The sequence below is a fragment of the Magnolia sinica genome, chromosome 11 (assembly GCF_029962835.1).
Source record: "Magnolia sinica isolate HGM2019 chromosome 11, MsV1, whole genome shotgun sequence".
NCBI classification, from domain to species: domain Eukaryota; kingdom Viridiplantae; phylum Streptophyta; class Magnoliopsida; order Magnoliales; family Magnoliaceae; genus Magnolia; species Magnolia sinica.
In genome coordinates, this window is record NC_080583.1 from 12845720 (window position 1) to 12871514 (window position 25795).

Below are 25795 nucleotides of genomic sequence, written 5' to 3' on the forward strand. Positions count from 1 at the left end.
GGTTTGCCCATCTGTCTGCGGGTGGAAGGCGGTGCTAAACTTCAACTTCACTCCCATGGCCTTTTAGATGCGGGTCCAGAAGATCGACGTGAATCGTGTGTCCCAGTCCGACACAATTTCTAACGGGACGCCATGGAGTCGCACGATTTCCTTGATATACAGCTTGGCCAAATAATCGACAGAGCTAGATGTCTTGATCGGCAGGAAATGGGCTGATTTGGTTAACTTATCCACAATCACCCATATCGAGTCATGCCCCTTCCTTATCTTGGGCAAGCCGACAATGAAGTCCATAGATATGAAGTCCTAATTTCACTCGGCAATGGGCATGGGCTGCAATAGGCCCGGGGGTCGGCGGTGCTCGGCCTTAACTTGTTGACACGTGAGGCATCGGGACACATACTCTGCTATTTCCTTCTTCATGTTGTCCCACCAATAATTTCACTTCAGATCCTAGTACATTTTGGTACTGCCAGGATGCATTGCTAACTTGGAGTTGTGAGCGGCATCTAGGACTTCTTCTCGTAGTCCTTGAAGGTTTGGAACACAAAGGCGGCCTCGGTACCACAACTCTCCATCGGTACCGATCCTCCACTCAGACTTCCCATCATTCCTTGCTCTTTCCCTCATCTTCTTCAATAACTCATCACCCTCCTGGGCTTCAATGATTTTGCTGTTAATCAACGATTGGGCCTGAATGTGGGCTACGACTTCGTACGGTTCCTCCACGGTTAGCTTCATGTCGAAGTCTCGAACGAATTCCACCATATCCCACTCTCTCACCATTAGCGGGGCCGCAAATTCGATTGTCTTCTTGCGACTCAAGGCGTCCGCCACCAAATTGGCCTTGCCAGGGTGATATGAGACATCGAACTTGAAGTCCTTCAATGTTTCCATCTAGCGACGCTGTCTCATGTTCAGGTCCTTTTGGGTGAAGATGTATTTGAGACTCTTATGATTAGAAAAGAGCTTAAACTCCTCACCATAAAGATAGTGTCTCTATATCTTCAATGCGAAAACTACCGCTGCAAGCTTGAGGTCATGTGTAGGGTAGTTATCCTCATGTTTCCGTAACTGCCGAGATGCATAAGCAATTGCCCTGTCCTTTTGCATGAGTACACATCCCAAGCCTACACAAGAAGTGTCAGTATAGACGGTGTACTTGACCCCTTGCTCAGGTAGCACAAGCACAGGTGCCGACGTCAGTTTGTCCTTCAACTCTTGGAAGGCTGCCTCCGCCTTCTCATTCCATGCAAATTTAAGATCCTTTCGCGTAAGCTGGGATAGCGGTCAGGCTATCTTCGAAAAGTCTTTAATGAATCTTCGATAATAGCCGGCGAAACTGAGAAAACTTTGTACTTCCGTAACCGACTTCGTTTACTTCCAATCTTATACCGCCGCCACCTTGGCAAGATCCACTGATATTTCTTCCTTAGACACTACATGTCCTAGAAATTTGACCTCCTCCTTACAGAAGGCGCATTTCCTAAATTGTGCAAATAGTTGATTTTTCTCTAGGGTCTCGAAAACTGCCCTTAAATGTTCTCCATGCTCTTCACGGCTCTTTGAATAACTTAATATGTCGTCGATGAACACGATGACGAATCTATATAAGAATGACCTAAAGATCCTGTTCATGAGGTCCATGAATACCGCTGGGGCATTGGTGAGCCCGAACGACATAACCAGGAACTTATAGTGGCCAAAACAAGTCCTGAAGGCCATTTTCTGTATATCCTCGTCCCTAACTCGTAGCTGATGGTACCCTAATTGTAGATCGATCTTTGAGAAATATTGAGCACCCCTCAGTTGATCGAATAAATCGTTGATTTTAGGCAACGAGTATTTGTTCCGAACCGTCACTTGGTTCAATCTTTTGTAATCCACACATAGTCGTAAAGAGCCGTCCTTCTTCTTTACGAATAGGACCGGGTCCCCCCATAGCGATACATTAGGTCGGATGAAGCCTGACTCTAATAAGTTATCGATTTGAGATCGCAGTTCTTCCATCTCACATGAGGGCATGCGGTAAGTAAGCAAGGAGATGGGCTTGGCACCCGGAACTAGATTGATCGTGAAGTCGATCTCATGTCGAGGTGGAAGTCTAGGTATGACCTTAAACATGTCCCAAAAATCTTGGACCACGGGTGTGTCCGTTATCGAGGGTCCATCATAACCCTCATCCAATGAAACATAACACAAAATTCTTTCTTGGTGGCTGACCCGGAATGGAAACGTGAAGGGAACTTCGTCGTCCTCATATATTTTCAGTCCTTGTTTCACAATCAATTTTTGCCCTCATCGGTGTCAACCAGTCCATACTCAGGATGGCGTCGTAATGGAAAATCTTAGTTGCGATCAGATCGACGAGTACCACCTTGCTCCCAAGTCTATGGGGCAATCATAACACATCCTCGTCGCTTCAGAAATAGTTCCGGTGGTGGCAATGATTCTCACCCCTATGATAGGAGTGAGGCGTAGCCCTAAGCGCTTGACAGTTGCATGCGATATGAGGGAAACAGTAGCGCAAGTGTCCACTAGCAGAAATATGGGAGTACCTTGAACGTGGGTCGTCACCTCGATGGCCGTAGGGTTGGGAATAACTGTATCTTGACCATCGGCCGCTAAGCCATGAACCCGAGCCTGCTGTAGAAAATTCGGTCATTGCATAGGCCGTTGTGGCGATCTAACTTGAGGTGGTGGTGGACGGCGAAACTGCTGACTAGGCCCCATTTTCCGTAGGGGCGGAATCTGCAAGGCCTGCAGTGGGGTCCTATTGTTGCGCTGTGGCGGCGTGAAGCCAAGATCCCTTATTCTAGTAAAACAGTAGGGTTCAGAGTGACCCACCCTCCTGCAGTAAGTACATATCTGGGCCGGTCGTACAGAAGGGGCCGGTGTGGCGGCTAATTGGGGAGGTGAGTTAGGGCGTAGCCTTTTTCCTGCAAAAGAAGAGGACGGTCCCTCCATCCTGTTTCGTTGCCCTAATTGTGAACATGTCCGTGCGACACGCTCCTCAACCTGCTCTACCCGTATCGACATCTTAACGAGCTTGACATATGTTCTGATGTTGGCATAACACATCTTTGAGCGGATGCCGCTCCTCAACCCTATTGAAAATTGCCTCATCTCAATCGCCTCGTTGACGATCATTTCGGATGCGTAGCACGACAACTCGGTGAATCGGTTCTCATATTGCCCTACGGTCATTCCCCTTTGTTGGAGGCAGAGGAACTCATTTTCTCTCTCATGCTGGTACGTCTGAGAGAGGTACTTTTCGTTGAAGCGGGCCTCAAACGCCTCCCACGTCCACACGTGGTCTTCGGGGATGGAGTAGAGGACACTCTCCCACCATAGGTCGGCCTCTTTTTCAAAGAGGTATGAGAAGAGCTCGACACTCTCCGCGTCAGAACAGTGGAGAGGCCGAAGTAGCTTGGTGACTCGGTTGAGCCAATACTCCACTTCCTCAGGATGGTGGGTGCCGGCAAACGTAGGCGGCCTATACCGCTGGAACTGCTCAAAGAGATTGCTTATATTGTTTATGGGCGCGGCCATGGCAGGTGGTCCCGGTTGTTGTATGTCAAGGTTCTGGGCCATGGCTCCCATCATAGTGGTCATTATCTGCTGTTGTTGTTGCATATTAGTGACCATCATCTGTTATTGTTGTTGCATGAGAAGTAACATTTGATCCATTCGGTCCATGGCCTATGGCGTAGGAGGTATGGGTGCCGCAACTTGTCGTGGCGGAGCGCTCGGGGCCGCCTCTTGAGTAGTGCTACCCGTATTCTGGAAACCATTCCCACCTAGGGGGCCTTATTGATTGTCGAGGAGTTGGTCCCTCTCGACCAAGCTGCCATGAGATAGGTGGACGTATCGACCCTCCTCTCGCGGAGGCATTTCCTGGAAGAACGCTCTTAGATAGGTTAGGTACTAAAACATCTCTCACACTCAGTTTATGCGTACATATGCGAGATCCATATACGATCCATTCGTGCATATTGGCAACATACATATAGGCATTTTCATGGCAACAAGAAATTTTCGAGGCAATCCATTCATTCACATTGATTTCAAAATGCAATTAACATAGCCAGTTACATGCTATAACATGGATTACACAGATTACTAGATATGTTAAACGAAACGGAAATACAAGCTAGTTAAGCAAAAGTCCTACACATCCGTCAGTACATAAGATTAGACCTAACAACTTAAAACAGACTACTAATCATCAGTAGAGTCGTGGTGCTACACGTCCGAGTCGGGCGAAAGTGGCGGCGCTTCTTCCCCTTTGCTGCAGCAGATCAGGGCCTTTATGGCCCGATACATCTTCTTGTTCCATTTCTCCTATTTCGCTTGGTTCCTTTCTTGGGTTTCCTTGATCTCTGCTACCTTTGCCTTGAGCGCATCCAAGCGCTCACGTTTGTCTAGGATGGTAAGTGGCTCCCTGCCAACTTCTTCGATCTCGTCAGCTCTTTCCGCCCCTTTAGTCTCTTCCTCATCCTCATCCTCCTTGCTTCCAACGCTATCCTCTTCTTCTTCGATAGGATCCCCATATCGATCGTTGTGGGCCTATCGCTGCTTGGGGCCTATTTTCATCTTGTTTAACACATCATCACCCAATAGCTTTGTCGGCACAGGATTTCCGTCCAATTCACCCACCCCGTACTGCTGGGCCAACCGGCAAACCAAACGACTGAACGGAAGGCATATGCTTTTCCTCATCGACCTTGCGGCCCGCACAAATTGGTGAAGTATTATGCTAGGGAGGCACACGTTCGCTCCCTGACCCACCTGATATAGAAACTCCACCATATAGCGGGAGCACTCGGAGCGGTTCCCCAGCCTCGGGTACACGTTGTGGGTGCAAAAGCGGTGCAGTACCCGATACTCTGGGAGGAAGTTGGCCGAGCTCAGACCGACCTCTTGCTTCGCCCGCTTCCACTGGGCAACATGTCCACACAAAAAGTGAGTTCACTCCTTATGGGCTCGACTCGTATCCAAATCCTTCTTTTCGATCTGTACCTGGCCACACGGCACCCCGAGTACGCTGGCAATGACCTTTACACCAATTGGGAATCTCTTGCCTCCCATCACCAGATCAAAGCCTAGTGGCTAAAATTGAGGGTTTCTAATCCGCACGTAGAAAGCCCTAGCTTGACCTTCATCTGCCTGGGAGTCTCCATAGAAGATTGGACCCCATCCCTTATTCATGAGTCGGCCGAGTATGACTATATCATCGAACAGATACTCCTCCACGGAGGCCTCGAAGCTGACGCGGCGCACCAAGAAATTTTCCTTATCTTCAACAGATGGTCGGGGTGCTTGAATCATGGGAGCCCCCTGAGAGTGGTTTCTGCGCTTGGATCGGACTTCCGCGATTTCCTTCCCCTTGGGATCGGCCTTCTGCTTGGTTTGCCTTTCCCGGCTCGGCGGGAGCCGGTCTTTTCTTCCCCATGAGGGTAAAAATCACCGCGATGGAGAAGAAGGAGGCAATGGTGATTAGCATAGCCATTTTCCTTGGCTAGGATGGGTTTGGGAAGATATTTGAGAATAGGGCTTAAGATGGTGTTTGAGTAAGATGGATTTAAAGGGGAGTTGAGGGTAGGGGATTTGAGAAGGGATTGGAATGGTTTAATGGAAAATGGAGTTGGGAAATGGGGTTTTGTGTATGAATTTTGAGGGAGATATGGGTGATGGGAAGGGGATGGGAAATGCGAAGGAGAAAAGAAAATGGGAGATATGAAAGAGTGATGATGGGTTAAGGAAGTGGGTTTGGAGAATGGTGTGTGAGGTTGGGTTGTGGAGAAAGACCAAGTATGATGGGTTAGAGAAGAGGGAAGTTATGCAGAAGAAGAATGTGGTTGAGAATGGAAGAGGGAGATATTGGTGATGAGACTATTGTAAAGGAGAAGAAGATGGGTTTTGTGGATAAGAGGGTGAGAGGGGAGGGAGGTGTGAGTTGGGGTTTTTTTTTTTTTTGGAAAGGGTTTGGGAAGGAATGGAATGTAGTGGGAATAGAGGAGGTGAGTTCTAAGCACCACTAAATAACAAGAAAGGTGGGCCTTACAAGAATTTACAAATCAAAGGGGAAAAATACAATTTCAGGTCCGGGCGTCGCAACGCCGGGCCGCTGGAACGTGGGGCGTGGGGACGCCCGCTCGGGCGTGAGGACGCCCACTCTCTGGACCATCGGGCGTGGGGACGCCCGCTCGGGTGTGGGGACGCCCGCTCTCTTGACCATCGGGCGTGAGGATGCCCACTCGCTGGACCTCTAGGCGTGGGGACGCCCACTCGCTGGACCTCTAGGAGTGGGGACGCCCACTTGTTGCTTGGGTCCCTTTCGTTTGGTGATTTTTCAGGCACCGGTAAGGCCATTCGAGACATGCCATATATGAATTTGGGGTAGGAGAAGCTGTTCTATGCAATGAGCCTAGTGGTTTTGCAAGATTCCTCTTGGTTAGAGGAAAAAAAACCTGATTTATTCCCCTTCCTACCAATTTCGGTAAGTTTTCGCTTATCCTTGGATCCCTATCCTCGAATGGATCAGAACCACCGAGTTTGACCCGGTATTCACTCATTCGGTCTAGGTCGATGGTTTCGTCAGGCTATTCACTCAATTTTTGGCCCAATTCCATCAATGAGCCGGTATACCGTAAAACTCTCGGATGTGATTCCCTAGCGACGCTATACTCCCTCGCTCCCCGATTCTAACTCTTGGAAGTCTTACTCTCCACTTAAGGTTCTCCGATCCAGATGTCTAGGTGGTTCCTAGCGCCCTAGTTCCCTGTTGTGTTATCTAATACGTATCCTCTCAAGTCAGCAGACGCGTCAGTGAGCTCATGACCCATGACCCAATTAATTCCAAACCATACTTTGATACCAACTTGTAATGCCCTGGAAATCGGGGGTCGCGCATACGCTCAACTCCCGAGTTCCCGAGAGTCACTTATAACCAATTTTCGTTAATGTGCATGTAATCCGCTTTAATTGCGCATCCTAGAATTCCCTGGAACATAAAGTATAATAACACAAGCCTACTGAAATGAAAGAGATCAAACATATATCTATATACATGTCCAAAAGAATAAAAGGGTCACACATGGCGCCACCCAACAAAATCATAAAAAAATAATAAGTCCAAAAGAATAGAGCTGAGCCCACTGCTCAGCGATCCAGCGCCCCATCTACAGATCCGATGAGGTCCCGCCCATCAGCTGGGAGTAAGAGAACTCGTCCTCCTCCTCGAAGTTCGCATCGCCAGGCTTCACATAATCTGCATCACCTGCATCTACGGGCGAGTCTGGTTGGTGTTTTAAAACATTGTCCCAGAGTGGGAGTGAGTGATCAACTCAGTGGGTGCTATTAGTCTCAAGTTATAACAGGCATCAATTATAATATGAACTTAATGAAAAGCAGTCAATCATAAACACCTAGCTAATCTTATTAATGCGCATGTATGATAAATGATATGATGCGTGCCCTCTCCACAACGCTCCCTCGAGCGACTCCATCTAACGATCGCGTATGACAACACTCCCTCAGAGCGACCTCGACTGCCGAGTCGCCACCTTAACTAATGCGATCTGATGCGATCGTGTTAGCCAAGTTCTTAGTTAAGTCCATTCATCCAGCAGGTTGGAGAATCTGGTACACCCCACATATCAATGCCCTAAACTGTTTGCGAGGCCAAGACCCCCTAACGAGTGAGGCCGAGACCCCGCGGTCCGTGATCCCGTCGGGTTCCTCATCCTCGACTTCAAGCACATGAGGAGTGCCGAGAGAAAGGGATCGTTCACGGTTACTACAGGGAGGCGTGGTACCCCAGCATAGGCTAATAGCTCGGACACAGTGTCTCATTCCACCATGCTCGGCTCACGAGGCTGTGGACCAGTTTCAAGTGGGTTATTGATGGGCTACAATGGTGGTAGGGTGGATCAGGTTCCATACGTAGGTGAGCAAACAGGGTTAACAAACAAGGTTGGTCAGCCCGTAGACTAGACTGCACGAATACAGGCAAGTACGTGACGGAACGGCATCGGGTGCAAGCAACCCATGTAGTCTAACTACTGTCGCTCACGCGCACTCGCCCCAACCCATGGGTTTAGCCTCGAGGCGGTCCTTCCAACGGAACTACCTTCGCTCTCCTCCTGTTCCTGACCAACCCAAGGGTATGAGTAGCGATTCATAGCATGCCCACTACCAATGTATCATCTAGCATAAACAACATCATGTCCTCATACTTCTCACATACAATTCAAATTCTCATGGCAAGCAAGGCTAACAATATCATGAAACAAGTGGATGTGAGATGTGGGTGTGTGTGAGGAAGCTAAGCACTTCCTCCATCTTAGAAAATCATATACACAAGAGTAGTGAAATCATACATAATATGAAGCAACAATATAAAAAATCATTTGTTGGGCCCACCAGATGTGGTTCACAAATCCAGCCCATACATTGTGTGTGTCCCACTTGGATGAGGGGTCAGACTAAGTTGCAGACACATCCAAATTTCAGGTGAGCCCCACCAAGCGCTTTTATATGTTTTAGGCATGTCTTCACATGATTTTAGATGGTATGGCCCACCTGAGTTCCGTATAAGGCTTATTTTTGGGATATCCCATAATTTAAAGGGGACCCATCAAATGCACGGTGTTGATGTTTGACATACATCATGATGAGCCACACAGCTCGACCTCATGGGAACTTCCCATGAGCTCATGTTCGACATACATCATGGTGGGGCCACATAGCTCGACCGAATGGGAACTTCCCATGAGCTCGACCGCATAGATCCTCCCCCCTGTACCGATATATAGCCAATCAAACCGTCTTAAGCAACTTTTGTCTGCTCTGTTTCTTTCACAGGCCACATACAGGCTTACAAACGTACTAAAATGAAACATGTACAAATACAGCCCCACTCGTCACATTGACTGGCTATGACACTCGCGTGTTTCTTTCGCACGAGCCTGCAATTCACATGGCTACTTCTCACGTCTAAACAACCAGTTCCCTGGTTTCAACACAGTGGTCTTGGTATGAATTCCATAGTGGGTAGCCAACCTCCCAAGGCTCTCCTAACAAGTGCATGTTTCTCTGACCGTGGCCCCTCATTTTTATATCCACTCTGTCCATCAGTTTTTTCAGATCATTTTAACGCATATTGTTAAAAATTAAGAAGATTCGAATATCAAGTGGACCACACCACAAGAAACAAGGGTCATTAAACGCCCATTACTAAAAACTTCCTGAGGCCATCCTAATATTTATTTTCCATCCAAAGGTCAGACTTACCCGGACGAATGGAAAACAAAGATCAAACATATCAAGGTGAGCCCCACAATCAGGACAATACCCCTTGACGGTTTTTTTCTTAGTTAGCTTGGTAGTACACCCACTGTAAGTTCACACATCACTTTTAGCCACCCCACAGGAAACGATAACAAGACTATAGCGTTGAAACGAGATGTCTTTCACTTAGTCTACCGCTTAACGTTTTACATGGTAAAACGTAATGCTGCCGACAATAAAGGATGAATCTCATCCATAAATAAAGTATTTTGATGGTGGAAGAATTATATTCTAGAATTTAATTCGATGAACTCATCGCATAAAACATGGGCGGTACTTGAAAGTCAAACATTCAGTATCGATGCCGTCCATATTTTCTTTAGAATTTTATTATAAATAAGAATTGCATCAAATTCAATCCTAAACACTGTATTTATATATTTTTTTAATACCCGACGAATGGACCAGATTTATCCCACGCATCACGAGTTTACAAATATGCTGCGAAGATCTCTTCCATCTTACGCAAGCGACTTTTACACTTAAAGAACGCGTCGTTCCCAACCTCCCATTTCCAAACCGCCCCCATCCCATACAGTAGATCCTGTAATACAACCGTATTAAGGTAAATCCATCTATACAAAGTAAATATGGAAGGGATAAATATCAATCAGATCCGTCTATAAGGTGGACCACTAAAAAAAAAATCGTAGAAATCTTATTTTCTTATTACTTTGATGAAAATTAACTGTAAATGTATTTATTTTCTACCTTCGATTTGAGTTCACTGATCAAATGGATTCTATGGTCCGATCGATGATTATCTTAGTTATATCCTCATCGGAATTAGTTCCAACTAGATGCACGGTCCTAAATGATTTTTCACACTGACACGTGTACAGTACTGAGATGGCCATACCATATTCCGGGTCTTCCAGATCTCACGTTTCACTTCCCACCCTCGTCTCTGCTGAACGATTAAGACCCGTGTCTCTCGCGATGCCTGCCTTTTGAAGACGGCACCTAACAAAATCCGCCGGAGAATGTCGTAATCGGAAACGAAGTGGCTACTCCCCCTTCCACCAGCCAATGGCTGGTGGTCGGTGCTCTGTGGGCCCCACCTCACCATGATGTATATACATCATCCATGCCGTCCATCTATTTTTCTAGATCATTTTATGGTATAAGACCAAAAATGAGATATAGCCTAATCTCAAGTGGACCACGTTACAGGAAACAGTGTTGAATGAACATAGACCATTAAAAACTTTTTGGGGGCCATAAAAGTTTTGGATCAAGCTGATCTTTGTTTTTTTACATCCGTCCAGGTCTGTATAATCTAATCAACAGATTGGATGTCAAATAAATAGTACAGTGGTCCTTAGGGAGATTTTAATTGTGGATATCTAATTACTATTGTTTTCCTTTGGTGTGGTACAGAGATTTATATTCCTTTAATTTTTGGGCTCAAGCCCTAAAATTATCCGTAAAAATGGATGAAACAAATACATCATGGTGTGCCACATAGCACCGACCACCAGCAACCGGGCTGGTGGCAGGGGAGTAGCCAATCCGTTGCCGTCGTAATCTTACCTGTAATAAAGGGTCCGTCTGGGTAGGGCTCTATGGTGTCCACCGTGATGTAAATGTTTTATCCAAGCTGTTCGTCGTTTTTATCATATTTATTGTAAGATGTGAGCCAAAAATGAGGCAGGTATGGGGCTTAAGTGGACCACAAAGTAGGGATTCAACTTCCACCATTAAAAACTTATTAGGAACTCAAGAAGTTTTGGATCAAGCTGATATTCGTTTTTTCACTTCATCCACATCTACTTCATCCACATATACATGACTTTATGAATAAGTTGGATGATGAAAAACATCACGGTGCCCTTAAAAAGGTTTCAACGGTGGGTGTCATCATCACTGCAGCTTCCTTTGGTGTGGTCCACTGGATCTATGAAACTGCTTCATTTTTAATATTATACCTTAAAATGATATGATAAAAGCGATGAATGGCGTGGATAAAACACTTACATCACGGTGGGCCCAATAGAGACCTGATAGGGGCATTCCGCTTCCCCTGTATAGCTTCATTGTTCCGTCCCGGTATCTGACCCACATTCTCAGAATCCTCCCAACTGCAGATGGTGCATAACCAATGAGGAATTATTTTATGCTGTGGCGGAACATGAAGTTCCATGCACATGCACAAAAATAGTACACGTGGCATATATTCACTACAAATCAAAACCACCCAAGTGGTGGGACCTAGTATAGATGAGTGTATGGAGACTCAGATTGATTACACGAACATAATGCCTAACTAATGGAAATTGGACCACGGACAATTTTCTCTTTTGACCGTCGCAATAGGGCAATCAACCGTCCGGGCCTGGGGTATGCCTTGGCCAGGATTTGGAACCATTTCGGGCCGGGCTCATTCAAAATTCTGATTTCCAGGCCCGAGCTGGCCCATTACCTCCTTACAAAGTACTCGGATTGGTAGACGACTCAAACTAGCTGACGTAAAAGCTTTATGAGTCCCACCATGATGCGCGTGTGTTTCATCCATGCCCTCCATCTACTTTTTCAGATCATTTTAGGCACTGTCCAAAAAATGAGGTAAATCCAAAGCTCAAGTGAACCACGTCACAGGAAACATAGGGAATTGAATTCTTACCATTGAAAACTTCTTAGAGGCCCACTGCTATGTTTATTTTCCATCTAACATGTTCAAAAGGTCACATAACCTCAGATGAATAAGAAAAAAAAAAACCCAAAACATCATCTTGATCCTGAACTTCCGTGGCCTCAATAAAATTTCAACGGTAAGCATTCAATCCCCACCTTTTCTTTGGTGTGGTTCACTTGAGCCATATCTACCCCATTTTCGGACTCATGCCCTAGAATAAGCTGATGGCTTGGATAAAATACATAAATCATGGTGTGCCCACAGAGCTTTCCCACCATCTGGGTGGCGTTGGAGTCACCACCCAATCAAGTCCCTTGCAGAATCATAGCATCAGCAGGATTTTTGGGTCATAATCCATCTATAGTGGGGCCCATTATTTGGACGGTTAAGATTTTACGTACATGCATGCCACCTGTACTATATCTCAATGCATGAGTATTTAAAGAAAAAAAGAAAAAAACAAACCTCCTCATTCCTATTTCCCTCCTCATAACCAACTTCCCATAAACGCCACTGCCAAAAGCTCTCCCTCTCTCTCATTCCTTTCGTCTTCTTACCTTTGATTCTTCGTAGAAAAGCATTCAATTCCCAAAGAATTCTAAACTATTACCAAGAAAGGCCTCTGCCACTGCTGTTCTAAGCTTCTCTCTTCAGCCATTTCCAAGGGTATTTTAGGAATTTGGATCTTTCTCGGCAGGCCGAAATCCGATGGCGGTGGAATACCAATGCTGTGAATTGCAATTTTTCATTCACATTCTAATAATTTCATTATTGGTGTTGTTCGCCGGAATGATGTCGGGACTTACGCTTGGTCTCATGTCGATGAGCATCGTCGACCTCGAAGTTCTTGCTAAGTCAGGAACGCCTCAAGATCGAAAGCACGCTGGTGAATATCTGTTTCTTGGATTTTCTTTTTGTTGGTGATTTTAATTTAGCTTTTTGGAGTATTTTCGTCTCTGTAATGTGTTTGTAATTCACTGCTCTGTGAATAATTCTGTCGTTTTCGGTCCTCTCTTTAACTTCAATTTGGACTTTATTTGATTTCTCTTGATCATGAATTGGAATTTTCTTGATTGAATTGCTCACACCAATCTCCCAGTTTGGGAATTGAAAACTTAAAATGGAAAATGGGCATCTGTTAAACCAATCTGGTAGGATTCTGTGGGGTCTACTATGATGAATGTGTTTTATCCTTGCCGTTCATATGTTTTGGCAGCTCATTTTAGGCTATGAGGCCCAAATTGAAGTATATCCAAAGTTAAAGTGGACCACACCAATGGAGATGGTGGGGATAACGACGTCCGCCGTTGAAAGCTTCGTAGGGGCCCACAGTGATGTTTATTTGTCATCCAACCTGTTCATAAGGTCACACAGACATCGATGAAGGGAAAACACAAATATTGGTTTTATCCGAAGCTTCTGTGGCCCCCAAGAAGTTTTCAATGGTAAGGTTCAATCCCCACTGTTTCCTATAGTGTGGTCCACTTGAGATTTGCATATGCTTCAATTTTGGCCTCATTGCCTAGAATGAGCTGGAAAAATGGATGGACTGCGTAGATAAAACACATACATCAATGGTGGGCCAAACAGAGTCTTGCCACCACGCAATTTCGGTCAGTGTAAAATGGAGCAATATATGCATATTCAACATTTTTTTTTTCTTTTTCTTTTTAAGAAGAAATTTCAGCCACTGTATAATTCAAAAGATGTTGTTTAGTTCGCGTATTTTGTTATAAAAAGAAGTCCTAATCCTATATAATACGCGTATCATTCAATGATTCAATAAAGCTTTTAATTGGCATGTGAGATTCTCAATCACAATCAGGACTGTTCATTAAATGGAACCATTTGGAGCAAGCCATAGTGCAAGAATCATACTGATCGGATGATCCTAACCCTATGAATGAAGCCAATTTGTTCCAACCATTTTTTTTTTTTTTTACGAGATAGGTCGCATGGCTAGAATCATCAAACCAAGGTGCTATTTTGAAATCGTAATAGTAAGCAATTCAAAGTGGAATCTATCAGATAGATGGTTCAAGATGATGATTGAACCTATTTTGTTTCTCCATTTCAATCTTGACTATCCATTTCCATGCTATTGATCCGATGGTTAGGATCATCAGATTGACATGATTTTTGCACCGTGTATTGTCCCTAGTTGTATGGAAGAATGGACAGTCCGGATTCATGATTGGGCATCTCATCTGTCACCTAGAAGCTTTGGGACGTTGCTAGCGTCCCATGAAAGTGAGTCTGAGTCATAGTTTACTTTATGTATTGGACATAGTTTAAAAATACAAAAACTATAGTGAGTTTCTCAAAAACTCACATTTTTTTTTTCTTTTCAGTTTATTAAATATTTAAAAATATAAATAATATATCGAGTTTACTTTATGTATTGGACATAGTTTAAAAATACAAAAACTATAGTGAGTTTCTCAAAAACTCACACAAGTATTTCTCAGTTTTTTTTTTTTTTTTTTTTTTTTTCAGTTTATTAAATATTTTAAAAAATAAATAATATACCGAGTCAAGTTTTGCCAAGTTCTTTTGAGTAATTTGGGGTCTTCTCAAGTTTTGACCGAGTCATAACTAGATCGAGTTTTTCTCTAGTCTTGGTGAAATTGGGTCTAGTTGAGTCAACTCGGGTTAGTTGAGTCCTTTTAAAAATAATAATAATAATTTCTTCGAGTTTTTAAACTATGGTATTGGACTTTTACAGCTTGCAAAATATACTGTAATTCGTAACTTGACAAGTAATTCTTTTGTGGCAGGTTCTCTTTTAACTTGAACTTTGGTATATGCATCTGCATTCACCTTAATTCATTTGTATCCGCCCATCTTCCATGTTTCGGGAAATGAGATAGCACAGAAGTGTACTAAATCATTTCTAAAAAAATTGGAAATGGACATGGAAATTAATGGGGGGTAGTTCACCACAGGATTGAAAGGACACTGGCAAATATTTCCATCTTAGATTTTTTGTTGTTGTCATTTATTTGGTTTTTAATCCTTCCAAAAAATAAATTTGTTTTTTAGAACCATTGTTTACATACAATGCATCTGCACTTCACCGCTTGACGAATGAGTCTATCGTCGGTCCTCATTACCTCTAATCTGGACAGATTTAATCACCAGTAACTAGTGGATTTGATATCTGCAGCCTCTTCATATTATTTGGATAAACCATCTTCGATTTTCAGCTTTGAATGGTACATATTCCATCTGTACCATTTCAATTCCAAAAATGCAAGAGGGGTGTATTCAAATCAATTAAGGTGGGTGGAAATAGCTTCTCCTTTTAGAAGGTTGAAGATGAATGGATGTCCTGTAAGAGCAAACTGTCAAAATGGTAATATTAATTTCCATCAGAGTGTTATTTTTCAGACCATTTCTCCAATTTCTTCTGACTTTCCAGAAACAGGCAACACATTAATTAGTTTTTAACTTCCATCAGAGTGATTTAGTGGGGTTGCATTTTCCCAATTTCCCTGCCTTAATCACAATTAATATAGAAGCAGGAAGGCTCCCATCTTATCTTAACCATGATTTGGTGCAGGTGCATCCAATTAGCAATGGGACCCATGGACAGCCAAACAAACTGTCTGCCCTAATCTGTTTGTTAGATTATTAGTTCATATCAAGCTGCTTAGTAGGACCATAGTTCTAAAACTCACTGGGTCTACTCGAAACTTGGCGAAGTCAACTCAACTCAGTGAGATTTCAAGCCGAGTTGCTTGGAAACTCGCTCCTGGGTCTGACCCGACCCTGACTTGGAATGACTCATTGAGTCGACTTGATATGACTCTTTATGAGTTAGAGTTTGAACATCAATAAAATATAAATGGTGAGGCAACTGAACCCCCAACCTCTACAACAAGAGAGATGAAATTGACCAATGCACCATTGAGTGATTTATTGCCAAAACTTATATTTTACATTACTTAGCTTGACCATGTTATACATCTAATCCCATCCCTATTAAATACCGTGTCAAGTCAGGTTGAGTCAACCCAACCTGACTGAATACCGAATCGAGTCCAGTTTCGGGTTTTTGAACTATGAGTAGGACTGAACTACAAATATTAACAATCTGTTTCCTCTCTTTTTCTTTCACAGCAAAGATACTGCCGGTTGTCAGGAAGCAACATTTGTTGCTTTGTACACTGCTTATTTGTAATGCTGCCGCTATGGAGGTAAAAGCTAAAAAGTCCTTCAGTATATGTTAGCCAGTTTTCTCGTAATATATATCTGAAAAATGATTCATAATTTTCTATGACATTCTGTCTTGTTTGTGTCAGACACTCCCTATTTTCCTCGATAGTCTTGTTACTGCTTGGGTTGCTATATTGATTTCAGTGACATTGATACTTCTGTTTGGTGAGGTAAGGTATCTTATTTCCATGTATGTTTCTATTATAACATCTGAATGTTGAACTTTTCTCATGGCAACAGAGTCTTTGGATGTTGATGAATCACTCCAACCTGCTTTTATATTATTTAATTGGTTCCTTGGATCTTAACAAAACAGATTATACCGCAGTCCGTCTGCTCACGTCACGGTTTAGCTATTGGGGCAGCAGTGGCTCCGATTGTTCGTGTACTTGTTTGGATTTGTTACCCTGTCGCATACCCAATAAGCAAGGTGATATTCTATTTACTTAGGGTGTGTTTGGTTTCACCAAATATCATGGAAATTTCAAATTCTCACACGCTGAAAAAAGGAAAAAAGATAAGAGTATAAAGTCTCGAGAAGAAAATGATCCTATTTGACCGCCGTACATTGCTAACAACAGGAAATGGAACAATAGCGAATCCCGAGTAACTGGCCATGCGCCAAAGTAGGTAAAAGTAGTGCCGAATCCTGTCAGTAAAATGGGTCCAGTGAAAACTCCATCAATTCCCAATCTCCAATGTGAATTAAAAAAAAATATTTATCCATTTAAATCCTACCCCAATTGAATTGTACCTTAAAATTTCCTGATATTTGGTGCAAGCAAATGTACCGTTAAGGATGGCTAGTGCCCCTTCAGTTTAGTCATGCAACATTTAGAAGTTGAATTGCTGACATTCTTTCCTGTAATTTTCAGTTGTTGGACGTCATATTGGGGGATGGACATGTTGCTCTTTTTCGTAGAGCCGAGTTGAAAACGCTTGTTGATTTTCATGGGAATGAGGTTTGTCTTCTCCACCTTTTTTTTTATCTTCAAAATCTTAAATAAAATCAGATTTTTTTAACTGAAAGATTTCATTTAGTGCATGTTGATTGGCTTTGTTAACATTTCCCCATTTATTTAGTCCTTCTGGTCACAAGATCGAATTGCTTATGCCTCATTGTATCGGTTGAGAAGCCATCTCACCTGACTACATCTTCGATTGAATAATCTCCAGACTCTCTTTGGAATTATATCTGATAGTGCCATTTGAAGATTCTCTTGTTTCCTATTTCATACCGTCGAATGTAAGGGCCTGTTTGACTTTGGATTGGTTGAATCCAAAATAGTATATTATGAAAGGAGAGTGTCACATCGGCGGAAATCTGTGGAAAAAAAAATCCTAAAAAACCTGTTTGTTTAACATTCACGACTTCAATGGAAATGTTGAAGGTCAATGGTCAAAAAGTGAAAGCTCTCTCTCACAAAACATGGAAATCTCAATTTCTTTTACTTCTTCTTCTTCTTCTTCTTCTTTTTTTCTTTTTGAAGAAATGGAAACCACCATTTTTTGAGGAAGACCATAGAGATGGAAATCGATTTCCATGGTTGCTTTTGTTTTCACGAATGGTGCAAAAAGTCACATATGAGGAAAATGATTCCTTTATCCATGGTAGAAAAGAGGTTTCCACCAATCCAAACGGACCTCAAGAGCATCTTTGGAGTGCATTGGAAATGAAAAGGTAAGGAAAAAAGTCATTATTTCCATGAACACTATTTTCCCTTGGATTCCAACATTAGAGGTATTGTTTGAATGACAAATGAAAATCTCATACGTGTCAGAGAATGGTCACAGTTTCTTCTGCTACTATCGAGAAGTCGAATATTGCTATGAGGAATCCTTCCTTTTTCTGTTATATAAACATCCCAAAGTGTCACATCAATGGAATAACTTCTCCATTTCCTTTCTTTTCCCTTGGATTCCATGTATCCAAACATGCCAAGGTATAAATGCTCTAATTTTGCTGGTAGACAGGCAGGAAAAGGTGGAGAATTGACGCGCAATGAGACAACAATCATAGCTGGAGCCCTTGAACTCACGGAGAAAACAGCTAGAGATGCCATGACTCCTATATCTGAAACTTTTGCAATTGATATTAATGCAAAGCTTGATAGGTAATGTACTCTTTATGAATATATGACGATAATCGAATTGCCTTGTTTGATTTTTTTTGCAATGAGGCGCATTGTATGTTTGTTGTTATGCAGGGATATGATGAAGTTGATTTTGGATGAAGGACACAGCAGGGTGCCAATTTATCATGAAAAACCTACAAATATAATTGGGCTTATCTTGGTAATTGTTTGTTCCTATTATTTGAATTTTGTAATTGCAATTGATACTGTCCTTATTTTTCTATGTGCTGATTTGCCTTTTCGATTCATGTAATTCATTAATCGGTTCAAGCATTCCACATTGTTTTGTGAAGCATAGAGGTCTAGCCATGGGGCCAATCAACCGCACTCATGGCCCCACAAGATCATGCTTGTGGACCCAACCTGACCACATGCAAGGGATAAGATGGGTTTACTTGCATGTCATGCTTTATTGCACTAAATAAGAGAATAGACTGAAATAACCCATTTAAAGGACTGAATGCGATCATCCCTTTAGCTACAAAAGACCTTTGAGTGTGTGAAACTCTCATCATCATCATCATCTAAGCCTTATGCCAACTAATTGGGGTCGGCTACATGAATCTCGTTCCACCAATCCACTCTATCAAGGCTTGGAATGTCAAATTGCCAGGATCTACCAACCATAATCTGAGCTACACCGGCTGCCAACATGATGCAACCCCCCTCCTTCATCCGATCTTGGGACTGGCAATGGGTGCACAAAACTCTCACAGGTGCTATGTAAGTCTATTACATAGGTTGATTAAAATCATTGTGTTGCATGTGAAACTATAATGGTTGCTATTTTTTAAAGAAGTGTGAGAAAGAAAACTTGATGGTTAGCATGTGTTGCTAGATCTCTTCTCCTTTATCTCCTTCCTATTTGCTACTTGTGGCGAGCCGTTGAAGATGATCAATAAAACATGGAATTTTGAGAACTCAAATACGTAAAGGTTTTGATGTATCTGACTGGTGGAATCATTTCTCAAAAACTTCCAACCTGAAGCAATCCGGTGTATCTGGTTGCATCAACTGCACCGCCCGTCTTATATTCATGAATCACATAAAACAACTAATTGACATTTGGCCCTTACATTTTAGGAGCGGGTACAAGATAATCGTACCATCCTTTCCTTGTCATGGTCAATGCTATGGGTGCAATTGGTTGTTGGTTGTTGGTAGTTGGTCTTCTATGTGTATGGTATCTTTACCTCCTCGGCATATTTACTAAATTGACATTTGGCCTGTATATTTTAGGAGCGGGTACAAGATAATCCTACCATCCTTTCCATGTGATGGTCAATCCTATGGGTACAATTGGTAGTTGGTCTTCCATTTGTACAGTGTCTTTACCTCATCGGCATATATTACTGAATATACATACCTTGGGGCAAAAGAAAGTTTTGCTTTTAAAAAAGCAAGAGAGTTGTTAAATTACAAAATACCCTTCTTTTGGTAAAAACCTTTTCCATGTCTTGCTGTTACATCCACTCTAAAAAACTAATCTTGAGGGTAAAATTGTCCCAAGCTATTCACTTTCTACAGGTAAAATTTAAGCCATTTACAGGCTTTTTTTATGGGTGAGATCTAACCCGTAAGTTGGATTGCAGCCACATTCCAGTTTCCAAAATACCCTCAACTTCACTTAAAATGTCTTCCATGTCCTATGAAGATTCAAAGTTATACTCGTGAGGGAAAAAATTGCAGGTAAAATTGGCCAAACGCTACTCGCGTTGCATATGGTATAGATGTGAGTGCGCATATAGAACATACTGGTATTGGCTACTGAAGATTTCGGTTTCTTGCATTTCTTTAACTGTAGTTTTATTCTGGTCTGTGGTGAGCTTCTCTGAAGTTGTGTATGCCAAAGAGCAGGTGAAGAATTTATTATCAATACACCCTGCAGATGAGGTGCTCATCAAGAACGTCACCATCCGGAGGATCCCAAGGTATGAAAGAAATTCACATGCCTATGAGCTAATTTACATCATTTGGAACTATGGACCAGTGTTTATGAATGTGGTGCATGCTAGGGTCTCAGAAGACATGCCTTTATATGATATCTTGAACGAGTTTCAGAAAGGCCACAGTCACATGGCGGTCGTTATCAGGCACAACATGCCCGCCGAACAACCAACAAGCCAGAATGCCAATGATGGTACATTATATCATTGAATTCATCTACCTTGCTGTGTGGAAGTGCATGTATTTTTTGCTAAATGGACTAAGATAACTGTGTTTTTTTCACCATCACAGAATTAATCTATGCCATTCTAGACTGTCCAGATCATGGGTCCCATTGTCAATGGGGCATGTACTGGAAATCAGAGTAGCTGGACGATCCTAACCTTAGGGTCATTAAAAGCATGAATTTGGATTCATTCTAACTCAAGAATCCAAATCTTGGATTTTGCATTCGTTCAGTTACATTTGCCAGCCTAGATTTTCAATCTTGTGGAATCTAGAAACTATGTTTGGCAGCCTAGATTTTGGGCCTTAAGATAGGAGGAGAGAGCAATTATGACAGTTGGTGAAGATTGAAAATCAGGATTTTGCAACCTACCCTTTCTCTTGGATTTTAAAAGGGGCACTTTTGAGGATTTTCAATCCAGGATGGATTTGACATCCAAGATTTTCGGGTGGCCATTGCCAAACATAATTTGGATTGAAAATCCTGGATTCCAATTCCTAACTGTCCGAAATCCATGTTGTCATACGACCCCTGATTAGTGGCTATAAAATGAACAAAATAACGAAATTGCAAGTTGTCCATTTTCATTTCCTGATATTAGATGGTTAAGATCATCAATCGGTGTGATTGTTGGGCTATGTTATGTTCACAGCAGGCCCAGTGCAGTCTGGATTGATATGCCACATGTGCAGTGGATGAGCTGTCACCATTTAAGAAATGGTAGCAAAGCCAGCAGTCTAGCCTTTCCAAAATTATTTCTTGTCTGATGCCAGTTTCATTCTTATGCCTCTTTCAATGCAGATTCGGCGAAAGATGTGAGGTTGAATATTGATGGTGAAGGGCATCATCAAGAGAAAAACATGAAGAACAAAAGATCACTCAGGAAGTGGAAGAATTCCCACTCCAGCATGCAGAATGGCAATTCAAGGAGTAGAAGGTGGGTGAGGGACATGTCATTGGATGTTCTACAGATAGATGACAATCCGATTCCAAAGCTCGCGCAAGAGGAAGAAGCTGTCGGAATAATCACAATGGAAGATGTCATTGAAGAATTGTTGCAGGTATTGAAATGATCACATAGAAGAATTACCATTTGAGAATGCGCATGTGGGGCCTATCTCCTCTTGATCCAAAGTGTTCTTATGTTGGTGGATGGCATCCCTCATGCAATATTTTTGGATAATCTGATAGGAAAGATATTAGACAATGGCCCATCTCATTGTGGTGCCTGTGTAACCAACCGCCTAGGTTACTGGAAAGGTGGATCTGTTGATGCCATTGCTCGGTTTTATTTTGACTGAGAACCATATAATAACTCAAGAAAAACTCTTTCTACATTTAGTTTCTTTCACTTGCTGTAGCTAAAATGTCATTTTGTATCTTTGTTTGTGTAGGAGGAGATCTTTGACGAAACCGATTATCATGAAGATTTGTAACGAACACCTTCTCCTATGGCAGTTTAGAATTGAAGAATTCCTTCTCTTTTTTCATAAAAAATTATACACAAACTGCTCATTACAAATACATGATCTTGTTATTCACACTAGTTTAGTACATGCACCAGGACAAGTTTTGCAGTCACACATGATTCTGTACATGTGATGCCATGGTTCAAGACAAGGGTTGAAATATTCTAATGTGGGGCACTTTTTGGGTGTCCCCATTGATGGTATGACCCATCATATGAACAGTTTGTATCACTAAAACATATCCCCACATGGACGAAGTCCTTTGCGTCATCAAACAGTATGTTTCTGAGGAGTAGGATGCTATAACTCCTCTTCTAACTCGAGTGAAAGATTCTTATCCTGAGCAGATAATGTAATTTGTTATCGCTGATTACTTAAAGATTAGGAAACAGGAAGTATGAGAAGAAATTTATGGAATTTGTATATTGTTTATTGTTGTCTGGAATTGGTTTTCATGTGAGGAAAAAAGAAGAAGAAGAAGATTGTGGAAGTTGTTTATTGGTTACTGGGTGAAGAAATTGGTTTGCATCTGGTGCTATCAGATTTAGTTTTGAGAATGAATTAGCATTTTGGGATCCAAATCCAACCGGATTCAGGAATCCATAGGGTCCTGTTAGATTTACTTCTGAGCATGAATTAGGATTTCAATTGCTTTTGGATCCAAAATCTGGTTTTGGGTGTGGATCCAACTTTGGATTTGAATCCAGATTCTCTTCGTCCATACAAAAGATGTTGTTTCACTAAGGTTCTTAAAAAGTAAGGATGCTTAAGAGTGAGTTTGGTTGCACCAAATTTCATGAAATATCATGAAATTTTGCACCAAATTAGAGTGATTAATCATCAAATTTCATGATATTTGGTGACACCAAACGCAACCTAAATAAATGATTAGGCTAAAACAATATATGATTGGTACATGATGAGTACTCGAGTGGGCTAAGTGACGCAATCTGATTTTTAATCGGACCTGAATTATGGCACCCAAATCTAACCTGAGATTATTATTGGGCCTCAGTACCACTGCCATATTGCATCAATACCGTGGATAATAAATAAAGATTGATCTGTTGAAAAAGATATGAATAATGTTCTAGGAAGAATGTTTGGTCTTCTCCTCTAGTGTGGACTGATTTTTTGTTTTTTTTTTGAGACATACAGTGTGACGCCCTGAAACCGGCACTCAAGTACGGAGACTCGTATCCTGAATTTTAATGTATTAGCTAAATAACACATGAATGTATTGATACCAACTTTGTAACTCCCCGATTTTCCCATTCGAGTATAATATTCTCATAGCAGAAACCCGAGTGTCACACAATGAAATTCTACACGTGGGTGTGTTTTCCCACATTTACACATAGTTAGATTACATTCAATTGCCATCAATAATCATAGTAGCATTTATCAGCGGCATAAAAGATAAGTAAAGATAATTATGTTAGAGAATTTCATGGCTAAAATCAACAACATATACTCCAAAAATGGTGTTCGCCTAAATGAAAACTATACAAACTGCAATATAGACAAATGTATAGGATGCAAAATAATAAAAGGGAATAACTAAAAATCTATTGGTTGAGATTGCATGGTTCAACCACACTAGCGAAGGCATACTTAACTCCGAACTCCTCCCCAGCCTCTGCTGGAACAGCTCAAGCTCTATGCCACGGTCTATACCTGCATCAATTAGTTATGGTTCAATAGCTTCGGGAGCTATCATAGTGAAGAAATACCTCCAAGATTATACACACAACACATTTGCAAAGTAAAGTTCAAGTAGAGCAAGTTTTCTCATCATATAACCATACATGTTATCAAATGCGGTTGTGGATGAAAAACCATAAACATTCATACAAATCACAAATGTCAATCGTGTTTAGATGCATGGTTGCATGAAATGCACTCAAACCTGGGGATGTATATCCAACTGGGTAAAAAAGACAGCCCCGTGGTGATTTGGAAATCATTGTGACGTACCATGACATCATGTCCTGAAAATCACTATGATGTACCATGATGACATGATCCGAAAATCACAAGTGTCATGCAACGGTGTACCATGATGACATGATCCAAAAATCACAAGTGTCATGCAACGGTATCACCCTGGGAAGTTATATAAAAATGATCGGGAAATCACAAAGTGACGTGCAACGAGTAAAATCCTAACTAGGGATGCTCAACCAGGAGGCTTTGGGGGTAGTTGCAAGTGAAAGTAAATAAATGTACGTGCATCAACAATGACTACTCACCAAGCAATGAATGTACCTAGCTACCAGCGAAAATGCACATTTGCACAATGCTCAATAGTAGCTAGCACACCCACAAAGTGGACGTTCGAACGATGAACTAGGAACCAGCGAAAGTACTCAAAGATACGTGCTACCACGGTATCTAGCCAACTGATAATGCCCGCATGCCATGAGTGTATAGTTAATTCAACCTTTATTAGTCGAATTCGCAAACAACTTATTAAAACAAAACCTCTACACCTAGTGGCTAGCCTTGATCAAACAAGTAGATCTTACCATCACAATTTCATATATAATTTCAACAAAAAATATTTATCTCGAGAAAAGACAACAAGGCACCAAGTCCATTCAAGGATACAACAAAAGGGATTCCATCCAACAAAGCTACCTAGGGCACAATAATTCACAAGAGATGGTAAGTCTACCACCAAATTTTGTTTAATCGAAACACAAGGTAGCCAATAGTTCGAAGTACAATCTCATATATGTATTCAACCATACAAATCACATTTTATACAATAGGGTAATCCAAACCTACAGACTCAATCCACAATCTTACATGATTCCACAACTTCCACAATGGGATTTCGATTGCCACATTTTGTGAATCTAAACATTTTAACATTCAACACATGTAAATCATACTAAAACATGTTATGTGTTCATATACAGGGTTGAAAAGTTAAGGATTCTAGCAATCATCCTAAAATCAACACATGTGAGATAGATTACAAGAGTTATCACATGATTCATAGATTAATTAACATGATTATTAAATATGGAGATTATTGCAAGACCAAAAATGTTGTAAGAAAGCTTAAAGGGTAGATCTTCACCTTAGAAGCAGAATTCATCTGCTCATGTGCAGCCTAGGCATAGAAAATTTAGGAAAAAAGCTTCAAACCCTAAATTAATCGAAATCTATTGTTAATAACTTGGATTTGATCCCAATCAAACGTTGAACAAGAGTTTAGGTGGTTTACCTACCTCAGTTAGAACAATTTCCAACTTGATTCGGTGAAAGGGAGACCCGAGATCGGCACACAACCGAATCCCACACGGAGCACCCTCAAATGCAGCTTCCTCGAGAGAATGGACCACACTTAGTCGACAATCATGAAAGTGTCCACGACCCACTCTACATCAGTCCCCTCCACTTCAAAAGAACTCTTCCTCGAGTTCTCATGCTGCTTCGGTTCATGATACTTGGTCTGATGTGTTGTAACGATACCTCGATCAAAAGTTATTATCAATTTACGGTCCACCTTCTTTTGATCCAACCTTGCTAGAAATGTATCTGTGACAAGTTCTATATCAGATCCCTCTGCTTGGAAAAAACTCGTCCTCGAGTTACTCAAGGGACTTGTTTCATAATTCTAAGATAACTTTTGATGCCGATGTTTATTAGATCTTTTCTTATACTTGGTATTAAGCTCTTGAGTTGACAATACATATACTCATGCTCTTCTTTACTTGGCTAGTATGAATTAGTTCCTTCACTTCTGCCTTCAAGATCTTACATTCCTTATGATAATGTGGGCAATTAGGAAGACTTATCC

General features: G+C 41.8%; 2 protein-coding genes and 1 long non-coding RNA gene across 5 annotated transcripts; 1 reads left to right on the forward strand and 2 right to left on the reverse strand.

Moving 5' to 3' along the window:
• Positions 1 to 2661: 2661 nt before the first annotated feature.
• Positions 2662 to 3651, reverse strand: LOC131218017 (uncharacterized). Its single transcript, XM_058212701.1, has one exon. It carries the CDS (start codon positions 3649 to 3651, stop codon positions 2662 to 2664), a length of 990 nt encoding a protein of 329 aa, XP_058068684.1.
• An 8613-nt stretch (positions 3652 to 12264) lies between these two features.
• Positions 12265 to 22429, forward strand: LOC131218834 (DUF21 domain-containing protein At2g14520-like). 3 transcript variants are annotated; one of them, XM_058213675.1, is made up of 11 exons: positions 12290 to 12875; positions 16112 to 16188; positions 16294 to 16377; positions 16524 to 16637; positions 17083 to 17169; positions 18182 to 18321; positions 18415 to 18502; positions 20200 to 20273; positions 20358 to 20482; positions 21317 to 21576; positions 21910 to 22429. In XM_058213675.1, the coding sequence occupies exons 1-11, from the start codon at positions 12698 to 12700 to the stop codon at positions 21949 to 21951; spliced, it is 1269 nt and encodes a 422-aa protein (XP_058069658.1). In that variant the 5' UTR covers positions 12290 to 12697; the 3' UTR covers positions 21952 to 22429. The 3 variants fall into 3 exon arrangements, 2 of the variants coding, with proteins under 2 accessions (XP_058069660.1, XP_058069658.1); XR_009157869.1 differs by lacking the exon at positions 21910 to 22429 and having other exon boundaries at positions 12267 to 12875; positions 20366 to 20482; positions 21317 to 21456; XM_058213677.1 differs by lacking the exons at positions 20358 to 20482; positions 21910 to 22429 and having other exon boundaries at positions 12265 to 12875; positions 21317 to 21499.
• LOC131218835 (uncharacterized) lies at positions 22350 to 25342 on the reverse strand. The gene is made up of 3 exons (XR_009157870.1): positions 25224 to 25342; positions 25073 to 25141; positions 22350 to 23661 (listed from the first exon to the last, which is right to left on the reverse strand). It is a non-coding gene; the product is annotated as an uncharacterized LOC131218835 (long non-coding RNA).
• Positions 25343 to 25795: the final 453 nt, after the last annotated feature.